This window comes from Ciona intestinalis, chromosome 11 (genome assembly GCF_000224145.3).
Source record: "Ciona intestinalis chromosome 11, KH, whole genome shotgun sequence".
In the NCBI taxonomy this organism is placed as follows: domain Eukaryota; kingdom Metazoa; phylum Chordata; class Ascidiacea; order Phlebobranchia; family Cionidae; genus Ciona; species Ciona intestinalis.
Window position 1 is genome coordinate 1,806,933 of NC_020176.2, and position 12,582 is coordinate 1,819,514.

Sequence of the window (12,582 nt, forward strand, 5' to 3'; positions counted from 1 at the left end):
TACAGCTATACAATGCATTAACAAGACGTATTGCATAAGTGAAATATCAGAGGTCGATACCATGGGGTTACTTGACTCACTTTCAAGATTAAGATCTCTATTGTCAGTAAAACTCGGAGAAGAAGAAGAAACTTTAATTATAAAAGAACTAAAGTTAGTGATATTCAACTTTTACAGATTTTTTTGTTTTGTTTTAAAAGTTAAGTTTTTTTTTCTGTGGTTTTGCCAGATTTTCTAGTAGTTTTGTTTACTTTAGATTAACAATTACTTTCATTACTGGGACAAAATCATTTACTTTGTGATGTAACAGTCTTATATTTTTTTAATATGTCAGATATACATTTTAAGAAACAAACTACAATGATTCTTAAGTAAATAATTGTTCCAATAATACATTGAACTAAAAAGGTGGTTATTGTTAGGTGTACAGGTGAGGTGATTTTGTCTAAAAATTTAAAAGTGCTTACCTATTCCTAGACTTAGTAAAATAACATTGAACTTTTAATACAGTGATTAGATGTCTTTTATATTTGATCAAAAAAAATTTATAAGAGACACATAATACCACACTCATTGCTTGCTATTTTGAGCACCTTTTTGTTTGATAATTTAAGAAAATAATATTAGCAGAATAATTGTCAATTCTGCCAGTGTAATGTATGCCAAATTTAAGAATCAAAACTGTGTTTTTTTTTCACTACGTGATGAGTTACAATATTTTCAGCACAATTATGAACAACAAAGTGTTTTATCAACACCCGAACCTTATGCGGGTTCTGTGCATGCACGAAACTGTGATGGAAGTCATGGTTAGTGTATTGGGTGGTGAAGATGATGAAACGAATTCTAATGGTTGGTAATTTACACCTAAATCCTATATTTCCTAAGACTGCTTTAAAAATTGACAAATAGTCTTTTGGGACTGGTGGCTATGATTATACAGTAAAGTATTTTTTTTAATATTCTTATAAATTTTGTAATATTTCATTGTTTGTTTGATAGATTTCTTTTATTTTGTCTCATATGTTATAGTAGCAAAACTAAATTTATCAGCTGTAATATCTGGGGAAAATATAAAATATAATTGTACCGTTATGATGAAAGGTTTTAATTTAACCTAAATATGAATTTATATTAAACTACTAAATTGCTAGTACTATAAAAGTCCTAAAATATTGCCGTTAAAACTTAGTTTGAATTATTATCTTTTATTAAATTTAAAAAAAAAGAATTTAATGTGAGATTTGGGTATTGGACAATAGACATTAGCTAGTAAAAAATCATTCCCGATTGGCGGAAAAATAGTTTTGATTCCAGTTTTTTGCTAAACAATACTTGTAGGTAAACATCAATCAACAGAAGAGTTTGTTATGAATTCCTAAATCCTAATATTTCTCTTTTTTAGAAGTTCAATTCCCACGTATGGTGGCAGCTTGTTGTCGATTCCTTTGTTACTTTTGTCGCATCAGTCGGTTAAACCAAGGAGCTCTTTTTGAACATCTTGGATTCCTTCTGGAGCATTCTGCAGTTGGACTTGGTTAGAACATCTCCTAATATTAATAGTTTTATAATTTGACACAGTTATAGCCACTGATAAATAAAATAATTTTGTTTTGTGTGACATTGTGGCAAAGTGGTTAGCACGGCTTTAGCCTAGTTTATGGGTTTAAGGCTCGATACTGCTACCATTATAAGCATGTGGGTCGAGGAATAAATAAGATACATTGTTTCATTTTATATTTTCAAGCTTCACCTTCAATGAGGGGATCCACACCACTCGATGTTGCTGCTGCATCCGTTATGGATAACAACGAGCTAGCGTTGGCGCTGAAAGAAAGTGATCTAGCAAAGGTAAATATTTATTTGATAATATCCATTCATTTCAGGAATTCTTAACTTTCTATAAATTTCACCCAATTCCTGAAAAATAACAGGTTTTGAAATATAGATTATTTGTAATTTCTTTCTAAAACCTTAATATAGAAACTTTTAGGGTTCTTTTGGCCAATTTGTTTTTGTTTAATAATTTTTAATCTTTGCTACCGTGATCAGTAAGACAAATAAAGTTTTTTTAATATTGATTTTCATTAAAAATGCTGTAAATGTTTCAGATCGTTGAACAGCTTGGTACATGTGGTGTGGAAAGTTGTCAACTGTTGTTGAGGAAAGGATATCCTGATATCGGGTGGAATCCTGTGGAAGGAGAGAGATATTTAGACTTCTTAAAAAATGCTGTTTTCGTAAATGGTGTGTAGACTTTTTGTTGTATAAGTAATTTACATGGCAGTGGTACAGAAACCCAAATAGAGAAATATGATTGAATAACCTCAAAAGTTCGGTTTTGCTTTTATCAAAATGTTGCGGCACATAACAGCTTATCACAGATTTTTCTGGCTCCGTGACAAGCGGTTAGCGCCTGCATCTAACCCAGAGATTAGAGGTTTAAGGCTTGATGGTGCTAGGACTGTAAGCGCATGTATCTTTGGGCAAGACACTTAAAGGCAATTCCTCCAACCCAGTGATCCCTTACATTTATTCATTCAATACTATGTGTTGCAGGGTTTCTGTACAGAGTACACACAGTTTGTAAGATATTTTTTTGCTTAAGAAAAGTTCAAAAAGAAAAAAAGGTTTTACAAAATGTTGTGTTTTGTTTCTATTTAGGAGAAAGTGTTGAAGAGAATGCAAATCTTGTTGTTCGTCAGTTGATTCGGCGTACGGAATGTCTTGGTCCAAGTTTAAGAGGAGAAGGCGGACACGGACTTCTTTCTGCAATTACATCCGCTCTACAGATATGTAGAGACAGAAGTAAGGATGGTCCAGACAACAATGTCCTAAGGTATGTGTTTATATTGGGGGTTTAATAGTGGTGTCATTAAGTACCATATGAGGTGGTTTAGTGCACCTCACGCCCAGTTTAGGAGTTATTAAGAATGCACTTGTAAATGGTTGTTTTTTTATATAACTACCAATTTGTAGAACCCAATAGTTGCCGTTGTGCTTCCCTGTTAACACTTTCGGCGCCGCACTAATTTGAACAATCGGACACTGGGTGCCGCAAGAATTTTGGATTTTATTAAATTTTAAATAAGCCATGAATTACAATTGAAAGTTGCAAATTATACAACAGTAAGCAACAGGAATCCAAGAAACAGTGACATATCCATGTTATCCCGTTTGTGTGGACGTATAACATCACTACCAATGTATCCATAACTTAACTTTTCTTCAGAGCCGTAACAATAAGAATTGGACAAAACAAAACTTCACAACATCATAATTGTAATGATCAGACACTAAATCATTGAAGTTTGAACCATTATCCGTAATTATTCCAGCAGTGAAAACATTGTAAACTAGTAATATTGCGTAAAATATACTTGAAATCGTCAGAAACAGCTGATCGCAGGATCACAAGCTAATTGGTCAAAAATAACGTAATCTCAAAGCAAACGTTCGCATTTAGTCTCAATGCAGCCTAGATCGAGCGTACGTATATATACGTGGTTTACTATTAGTTTAAATGCAACGCGGCACTCGTAACAATGAACAAATGGTAAAACGTATATATACGTGTGATGGCACCGCGAACCATTGTTACTTAAACGTATATATACGTAGATTGGCGCCGAAAGTGTTAAAAGCCATTACTTGCACAAAGACACGCACGCCCGGTTTATTATTTTATTGGCTGAACATTTTTTGGGTTATTCAGTTGTTTTGGATTACCGACGAGTGTTCTGACAAAGTGGTTAGCACGCATGCCTCTAACCAAGAGTTGATGGGTTCAAGGCTTGTGGCCGCTACCATTGTGGACGTATGTGTCCTTGACCAAGACACTTAATGGCAAATACTCCAATCCAGTGGTCACTAATAGGTTGTCTAAATTATCAGCCATACAAAAAAAATTACCCACAAAGTTACATGCTAGTAACTCGTAGGCTGGCACGAGGTGTATAAAATAGAATACCCATGTTATAATGACCGACGCTTTCCCGCCATGCGAGGTAAAAGCAAGTTACATTCAAGTTCAATACCTTCAGAAATGACTTTGATGATGAGAATGATATCCATATGGGATTTTCAATTCTTGCATTTTATTCAACTCTGATTGATCTGCTTGGAAGATGTGCACCAGAGCAATGCTTGATCATGCAGGTACTTATCTGTAGGAAAATATAAAACAATCATAATAGTTTTAAACTGTGGGGCTAAAAATCCGACTATGACTAAAATGCTTTCCCCGGCAAAAAGGGTTAGTGTTGTAGATATCGCTAAAAAATGCTTTTCCAGCATAGTTGTGTTATTACATGAGGTTTTTCATGAACAATCAATTAGTCTGTTCAAATGCATTTTTCTATTTATTTATTCCAGGGCAAAAGTGATGCCATTCGTATACGCAGCATTTTAAGAAGCTTGGTTCCCCTGGAAGATCTTATTGGTGTCATCAGTCTTCCATTTGAACTGCCTCGATTAGAAAGAGGTTTGAAACTGGATTTTAAACTACTTTGTTATGTACCCAGTGCCATAGCCTGTCTCTAACCCTGAGGTTGCGGGTTCAAGGCTTGTCACTGCTGGGCGTATGTGTCCTTTGGCAAGACACTTAAAGGCAATTACTCCAACCTAGTGGTCACTAATGGGTTGTCTAAATTGTCAGCCATTAACAAACTTCCATACTAGTAAAGTGGCAGAAAGTGTATGAAACAGAAGTTCTGTGTTATAATATTGTTTTTCCTCCAGGCTATGTTAAAGCAAGTTACATTCATTTATTATCAATATATATAGTTTTCTTTTACTTTTCAAGCAATTGGTAAAAATTTTTCCCATAAAAAATGTGTTTTTATATTTTATTCCAGATGGTTCCACCAATGTTCGAGAACCTGATCTATCCGCTTGTTTCATTCCTGATCATAAAGCATCCATGGTTTTATTCCTTGAAAGAGTATATGGTGTAGACGACCCCAAGCTCATGCTTCGATTATTAGAAGTTGGAATGTTACCAGACATGAAAGCTGCAGCTCAACTAGATACAGTAAATTTATTTTTATTTTATAATTTAAAATACAGTTGCATAGTATATGGTATGGCTCATACCAGGGGCGGGCAACTTCTTTAGTCAGTAAGTCGGATATGAGAAAATGAAGTCCTTGGCGGGCGGGATTAAAGGTATTTAATGTAAACTTTAAATCATATATACCAAACACAATACAGGGTATAAACAAGCAGTAAAAAATTAATCGCAAAAAAGTTACAATTTAAGTTTTGTTATTTTGACCTTTACACATGGTAGTACTTGCTACACAGTTTAATTGCATAACATGTGGATTGTTTATGACAAATTAACACGTTGATATTATACATTACAGAAGAAGTGTTCATATAATAATGTGTACCAATAATAATCATCATTTTATTTTAAAATCTCACATTTAACCAGTAAATAAATTTGTATTCTAGCCTTTACTTCATACCACTGACATGGCATTGTCACTCAATCGTTACATGTGCTACAGTCTTCTACCAATGCTTGTAAAACACGTAGAACTATTGGAACAATGGCAACATCGTGTTGTGTTGATCGACCAATTGCTGCATACAATTTATCGAATGTCCCAGGCTCAAGCACTTACTAAAGCTCAGAAAGAAATGATCAGTAACTGCCTTGTTGCAGTAGCAGGGTAAAATAGTAGTGTAACATTTTATCGTTAAACGTATATTCTGCAGGTAAAGGGTATTTATTACTATATTTAAAAGTATGTTTACAAATCCTGCAGTAGCAAAATATAGGGAACAAAAATATATTAAGAGTTGTAATGCTAGAAACCATTAGGCCAGGTCTACATTTAATACATGATGAAACTTGATATGTTTTTTATTACTTTTAACTTAAGGCTAAAATTTGCAACCAATATAGGCTAAAAAACAGTGTTTTTTATATTATCAAAAAGATATTTTTATAAATAAACCAACTTGTCATTGTAACATGCTATGTATCATCTTTATAATATTTAGTTATTATTTGCATATTATATTCCAGTGTCTTGCGTCCATCTTTATTACAAGGTCTGCTGAGAAAGTTAACATTTGATGTTCCTGCATTAACTGAAGAAACTTACGTTCCAATACGGGTTTGTTGATTTCAATTCCTAATAACTGAGTTAATGTGTTTGTACGTTTCTTTGAATGTCACTTTACTTGAATTAGCCACAACGACTTAGAACATTTTCTGTTGTGTAATGTTTAAAGTAACTTTCGAAACTTCATGGGGTCTTATGAGTTGAATTAATGTAACTTTTTTATCCTCTTGTAGTCTGAAAACGACAGTTGTAACATGTTTTGTTTCATACATCTTGGGCACACTCTGGAGTTACAGTGTATGGAACTTAGAATAGTTTTAGGACCATTTTTTATTCTATTTTTGTGTTCTATTTGGTAGTAAACAAAAACATTCAAAGAATTATAAAACCGTCCTCACGCTCACGCTATAAAACCGTCCTCATCCTCACGACTCTCATAAACCGTTGTTAATTGTTTAAAACACGATCCGGATTTTTGGATATTATGTGCTAAAGGCTTTACTCACTACTATATTTAACATAAAATATGATATTTTAACTTCATTTCAGTTATTAACACAACATTATGCGAGATGTTGGAAGTATTACTACCTACATGATGGATGTAGTGAGTTTGGCAGAGCTACTGATGAAGAGAAACACATAACTATGGTCTTGTTTTGGGGAATATTTGATTCACTTGCAAAAAAAGTTAGGATTTTGAGAATTAAATTACTTTCAACCTGTTTAGTTTTTATTTTGTGTTTTAATATTATAAACAAAAACATTTTATAACTTTGATTAATGTAAAATGTACACTTTATAATGTCTGCCAACTTTATTAAAACTTAAAACCAAACTGTTTTATAAAAAAATTAAAGAAATTTATTCTACTGATGAATAAAATCAATTTGTTTCTTAATAAATAACTTATACCACTGTTCATTTATATCACTGTAAATATTTTTGCCAGGTATTAATAAATCCCTTTTATATACCCAGCCCTACCAACAAGAACTCTTCTCCAAAGTCCTCCCATGTTTGTGTTCAATTGCGAATGCCCTACCTGCTGATTATGCTTTGTCTCCAGCACTTGAACAATTGAAAGAACCTTCCATAACTGCCCATGGAAAGTTTGTACCTAGACCTGTGGACACCAAATGGTTAGTAAACTTCTGAATGATTTTAACTTGCTTTATCCCCACGTGTCGAGAAAATACAGTTTTATAACATTGGTGTTCTGTTTCATACACCTTGTGCCTGCTTACAAGTAACCACGTATTAGACTTTGTGGGTTATTATAAACTTACTCCCAATAAACAGTGTTTAACTGCCAAATAAGTTGAATAAATCATTAAATAAATTTAACTAATTTTATTTTCCGCCAGTCTGAAAACAAGAGTAATAATAACATGAATGTTCTGTTTCATACACCTCGTTCCAGAATTTTTTAAGTGACCACTTGGTTAGAGCAATTGCAGTTAAGGGTCTTGCTCAAGGACACATACGCCCACAATAGTAGCAGCGACGAGCCTTAAACTCATAGCCTCTGGGTTAGAGGCAGGCGCGCTAACCACTGCAACAGGAATTTGATGTTTGAAATACTTTAACCAGCTTAAAAGTTTCAGATTTATTAAATGTAAAAATGAAATGTTGCTTAAAAAATATGGAATAAAAAATTCTAAACTATATTTTCTCAATAGAATCTTTGTAAATTTCATTCTATCTACAGTATAATGTTACCAGAAAAGTTGGATACTTTTGTTAACAAGTATTCTGAACAATGGCATGACACTTGGGCTTTGGAAAGATTTACTGCAGGGTGGACATATGATTCACATTACAATGATCATTTTAAACATCATCCAATGTTGAAGCCTTATCGTCTCTTGAATGATCGGGTAATCGAACTTGCTTTATCCTTGAATGATAACCGACAGTCATTATAACCCAATGTTCTGTTTCACACCCTACATGTCCGCTTACAAGTTACCGTATTTGTAACTTTATGGGTGATTGTTTTTTCTGTATGACTGACAATTCAGACAACCTGTAAATGACCACTGAGTTGAAGCAAAGTAACACATGTACGCCTAAAATGGTAGCATCAACGGACCTTGAACCCATTCCCCTTAAGCTAGAGGCAGGCATGCTAATCATTGTGACACTGCTCCAAAACAGTTAACATTGTTATATGAAATAAATCAGAACTAATTCAAACAGTTTGTGACTTAATGTAAACCTTCCTTACATTTATTGGTATTATTTTCACTCGTTTATATTTTTTAGCATGGTATATTTTTTAGCATATAGCATATCGACTATTATTTTACTTTAACTTTTCACGTTACGCCTTTAAATTTTTTTCTCTTTCGTCTTATAATGGAAGAAATAAAATTAGGTCATATGTTTATTAGATTATTAAGACTTTCTGTTAGATTTTTTCTGGGTAATTATTATATTGTTCCAACATGGTTGTAACTAAATGCTATTATTTCCAGGAAAAAGATGTTTATCGACCAACTGTTCGTGAAGGAATTAAGACATTGCTTGCGTGGGGGTGGACCATTAGGAAAGCAAGAGACGCAACTGAACAGTTACCTGCTAAAGTCAGATGTTCATCTCAGTCAAACATTGTGATTTACTTATCTTAATTTAAACAAACTATTTTTTTACTTATAAACATCTCCACAATGAGTAAGTGAAACATTTAAAAAGTTCAAGACATCCTCTGTTACAAACGGGATGTATAAAATTTACACTATTGGGGATAATATGATATTGATTACAAATATATTGGAGAAAATTGACAAAAATTGACAACATGGGACGAAAGGTTTATAAACCTTCTTAAAAAACCTGTATTGATCTCTTTAGTAAATCTTGTTAATTCAAAACCTTTTATATTACAGTCCGCTTCTGAAGCTCATGGTTACCTTCCTCGTCCTTATGATTTAAGTGGCGTAATACTGAGTCGTGAAATGATGCGGACCGCCGAAATGTTGGCGGAAAATTTCCACTTGGTTTGGGCGAAAAAGAAGTTTAATGAAATGGAAGCAAAAATGGCGGCAAATTCTTCTCAACCGTCATCCCCTACCATGACTACAAACCCTATGCTCGTCCCTTATGATCGACTGACAGCTAAAGAAAAAGAGAAAGATAGAAGCAAATCTTATGATCTGCTCAAGTTTTTCCAGGTATAGTACCTAAAAACAATCACTCATTTACATACATGGTAACACGTTTACATACATGGTAACTCGTAAGCGGGTACAAGATGTATGAAACAGAAAACACTTGTAATAACAACTTTTCTCATGCCCATGCCAGGATAAAATCTAATTCATACCTGACAATCCGCATTAGCTTTTTTTAATGTTTTGATTTGTATGGAATAAACCTTATAGAATGTGGGATTTAAAGGGCACGCTTTTTAATTTATATTTTTCCTTAAAGTAGTTAGGTATTTATATCGTTATTTAACAACTCTCTTTTAATTTTCTCTTTCTTTCCATAATATTATTATTAGGTATATAAACTGTTGCAGCTGGGTATAACATTTAATTATATAAATATTATTATATCTCTCTTTTTAGTTAAGTAAGTGTAGTCCAAAATGTTTGAGTACTGCGGCATATTTGGTACCTACAAAAATAGTTGTTCCATCTTTAACCTAAACGCCAATATTTTTTGTGTAAAATTTTTAGTTAAGTGAAAAGAATATTTTCGGAAGCAAAGAAAATTTGGTATATCACTTAAAGATACTCTATCTTTTACCTTTACTGCAATATTTTCCAGTTCAACAGCTACATGTTGACCAAAGATGAAAAAGAGGAACTTGATATAAAGTCATCGGTGGAGAAAAGATTTTCTTCCATGATGTTGGTCAGACTTCTCAACTATGTGGAAAAGGTAGAATTAATGTTTTAGAAACATTTTGTTTATTTTTGTTGCAGAATTATATCCAGGACTCGAATTAGTAGTGTGAGCATCCATCAAAATTTTCTGTTGGTTCAAATTCGATACCTGATTTTTTCCTGAGTTTTAATCACTCATGCCAACACACGTTTATATTTACATTTGTTCATTCTCCATCCCCAAGGATGATTTATTTATTGCAAAACACAATTCATGACTTACTTATTGACCCTTGGTTATACTCAGTATTTAGGTCAAGATTATACGCATTTTAACCATAGGTGATTATGGTTAGTCAGACTGGTTATATGTTACATGTTAACTTGTAATCAAGCATGTATATTGTAATATGGTTTAGAATAGACATGGTTCAGTGATTAGCTTGCCTGTCTCTAACCTAGAGGTTATTGGTGTTATTCCTGCTACCATTGTGGGCATGTGTGTCCTTGGCACTTAATGAGTTAATGGCACTTGCTTCAACCAAGTAGTCATTACTGAGAGAAAAAACAATTGCCCACAAAGTTAAATATAGAGTAACTCGTAAGCTGGCAAGAGGTGTATCGAACAAAACACCTGTCCTATAACAATTGTCATTTTCCAGCTACACTAGGATAATGCAGGTTACTATCATGCATGTATAACGTTGTCCGACCACATAAGCATAAATAAATAATCATAATATCAAATGTTTGTCATGTTGTATTTTTTCTAGAGTACAGTTTATGTGAATGGCATGATCCAAGCTGCAGAAACCGTGAAACAACGCCGACAAGAACACGCAGCGTTTGGTAATTCACAACATGATGCTGCGTTACAACTCGAGTTGACAGGAGACCATGATATTAAGTTCTTTGCAAAAGTAATAAAATTTTAAAATACTTTTAAAGTAAACTTCTGTAAATTTGATGTCAATTGTATCACGTGAAACATGATTATAATTTGTAAATTTTTTTTTAATGTTTTGTAAATCTAGGTTGGTATGCCATTTATTGAATCATATTTCAAAACACAAGAAATATATTATGTAACGGTATCCGGAAGTCTTAATGAAGGAATGTCTGTTGCATCAAACAAAGAAAAAGAAGCAGTTACTTTGTAAGTAACATTTATGTGATTTATTTTATTTTAACCCATTTTGTCATATACCAACATTCACTAAATATATCATTCATTTCTAATGCTCACAAATGATAAACACACAGGTTGTTTTGCAAAATGGCATTGCTGATACGACAAAGAACCGCTATGTTTGGTGAGTATGTTAAAATGTATTGTGAATAAATGAATTCAACTTCCTTTATCCTTTTGTGCACTGCAAAATGATAATCATTCTAACTTGAATGTTCTGTTTCACACACCTTGTGCCAGCTTAGTGTTTTTTGCTACATTTTATGTTTTAAAAATAAACTTCACATTCTTTTCAGGTGTTGATGCATCAGTTGCAATAAACTGCATCAAAGTTCTTGCAGAATGTATTGACGCATCGTAAGTTAACATAAACTTATATCTTTTAAATTTAATAATTGTATTTCAAATAATAGTTAACTGTTTACTTTATGCCATTTTTATTCATTAATAATAACTGAATGGCTAATGCAANTAAAGATTTTTTGTTTTATCTTCTAGATTTAATGGCAACTTTATTGCAAATTAGTTTAACAACTATCATTTTCTTTTTAACTAATTTTATTCAGTAATAATATATAAATGTCTAATTGTGCAATTTAAGTTTTTTACTGCTAAAATAATGCATTTTTAGTTTCTTGTTACACAAACAAATAGTTTAATTTAGATATATGTTATTAACCAAGGTAGTTATGAAAGTATTGCTCACCATTATTGTAAAAACCAAGCTTTAGTCCACAGTTAATGCTCCAAATCCGGTCCCTACTGTGCCACACTGTAGGACCTCACTCATATAGAATTATTAGATTTGTAAAGAATTTCCACAATCAAATAATGTTTATATCGACAGAACAATCACCAAATCATGTCCAGAACATATCAAGCAAGCCTTGATTACTTTCTTCAATAATGCTGCTGAAGATTTAAAGAAGATGCTTAACCATATTAGAAGGTGAGGAAATAATCAACTTTACTGCTATATACTTTGTGTATAGGTGTAGCGATCACTTTTTTTCTTATAATTAAATGTAAATATGTTTTTTACTGTAAACATGTTTTAACAACTGTTGTTTTGTTTTAACGACTGTTGTTGAGACACAAATAAATTTATTATTATTATCATACTTGTTAATACAACCACAGTACTGTTATGTTTGTTACAAAAACGTAACTGTTTGAAAATGAGATTACCTGGGTTTTACAAGTCTAAAATATTTTTTTAAGACTTGTTCTGTATTGATAAAACTGATTGTTTTTTATCATATTATCAGCAACAGCATAGTGGTGAAGTACAACCTTTTAACATAAAGTGTATGAACCTTTTGCATATGGTGGGCATTAACAAATATTTAGGTCCCAATATGGCTTATATACTAGATCCTCAGGGCCACACCCATACAGAATAGAATAGAACCAACATACATTTTAACACTGAGTTGTCCTTCTATGTGAGGATAATTAAGTGATGACAAGAATTATAAAT

The 12,582-nt window shown here is 32.7% G+C and overlaps 1 protein-coding gene across 1 annotated transcript in view; it reads left to right on the top strand.

The window, feature by feature from the left end:
• LOC100178148 (ryanodine receptor 3) overlaps positions 1-12,582 on the top strand; it is a 63,745-nt gene that overhangs the window by 27,682 nt on the left and 23,481 nt on the right. Inside the window, exons 49-70 of the mRNA XM_018813888.2 lie at positions 6-153; positions 725-852; positions 1,406-1,537; positions 1,748-1,851; positions 2,112-2,247; positions 2,665-2,839; positions 4,044-4,158; positions 4,375-4,483; positions 4,857-5,032; positions 5,458-5,678; positions 6,038-6,128; positions 6,627-6,767; positions 7,059-7,219; positions 7,789-7,957; positions 8,558-8,692; positions 8,969-9,253; positions 9,855-9,968; positions 10,687-10,833; positions 10,948-11,069; positions 11,177-11,226; positions 11,399-11,459; positions 11,950-12,051. Of these exons, the coding sequence (XP_018669433.1) occupies positions 6-153; positions 725-852; positions 1,406-1,537; positions 1,748-1,851; positions 2,112-2,247; positions 2,665-2,839; positions 4,044-4,158; positions 4,375-4,483; positions 4,857-5,032; positions 5,458-5,678; positions 6,038-6,128; positions 6,627-6,767; positions 7,059-7,219; positions 7,789-7,957; positions 8,558-8,692; positions 8,969-9,253; positions 9,855-9,968; positions 10,687-10,833; positions 10,948-11,069; positions 11,177-11,226; positions 11,399-11,459; positions 11,950-12,051 (3,022 nt within the window). The remainder of the gene's footprint in view (positions 1-5; positions 154-724; positions 853-1,405; positions 1,538-1,747; positions 1,852-2,111; positions 2,248-2,664; positions 2,840-4,043; positions 4,159-4,374; positions 4,484-4,856; positions 5,033-5,457; positions 5,679-6,037; positions 6,129-6,626; positions 6,768-7,058; positions 7,220-7,788; positions 7,958-8,557; positions 8,693-8,968; positions 9,254-9,854; positions 9,969-10,686; positions 10,834-10,947; positions 11,070-11,176; positions 11,227-11,398; positions 11,460-11,949; positions 12,052-12,582) is intronic.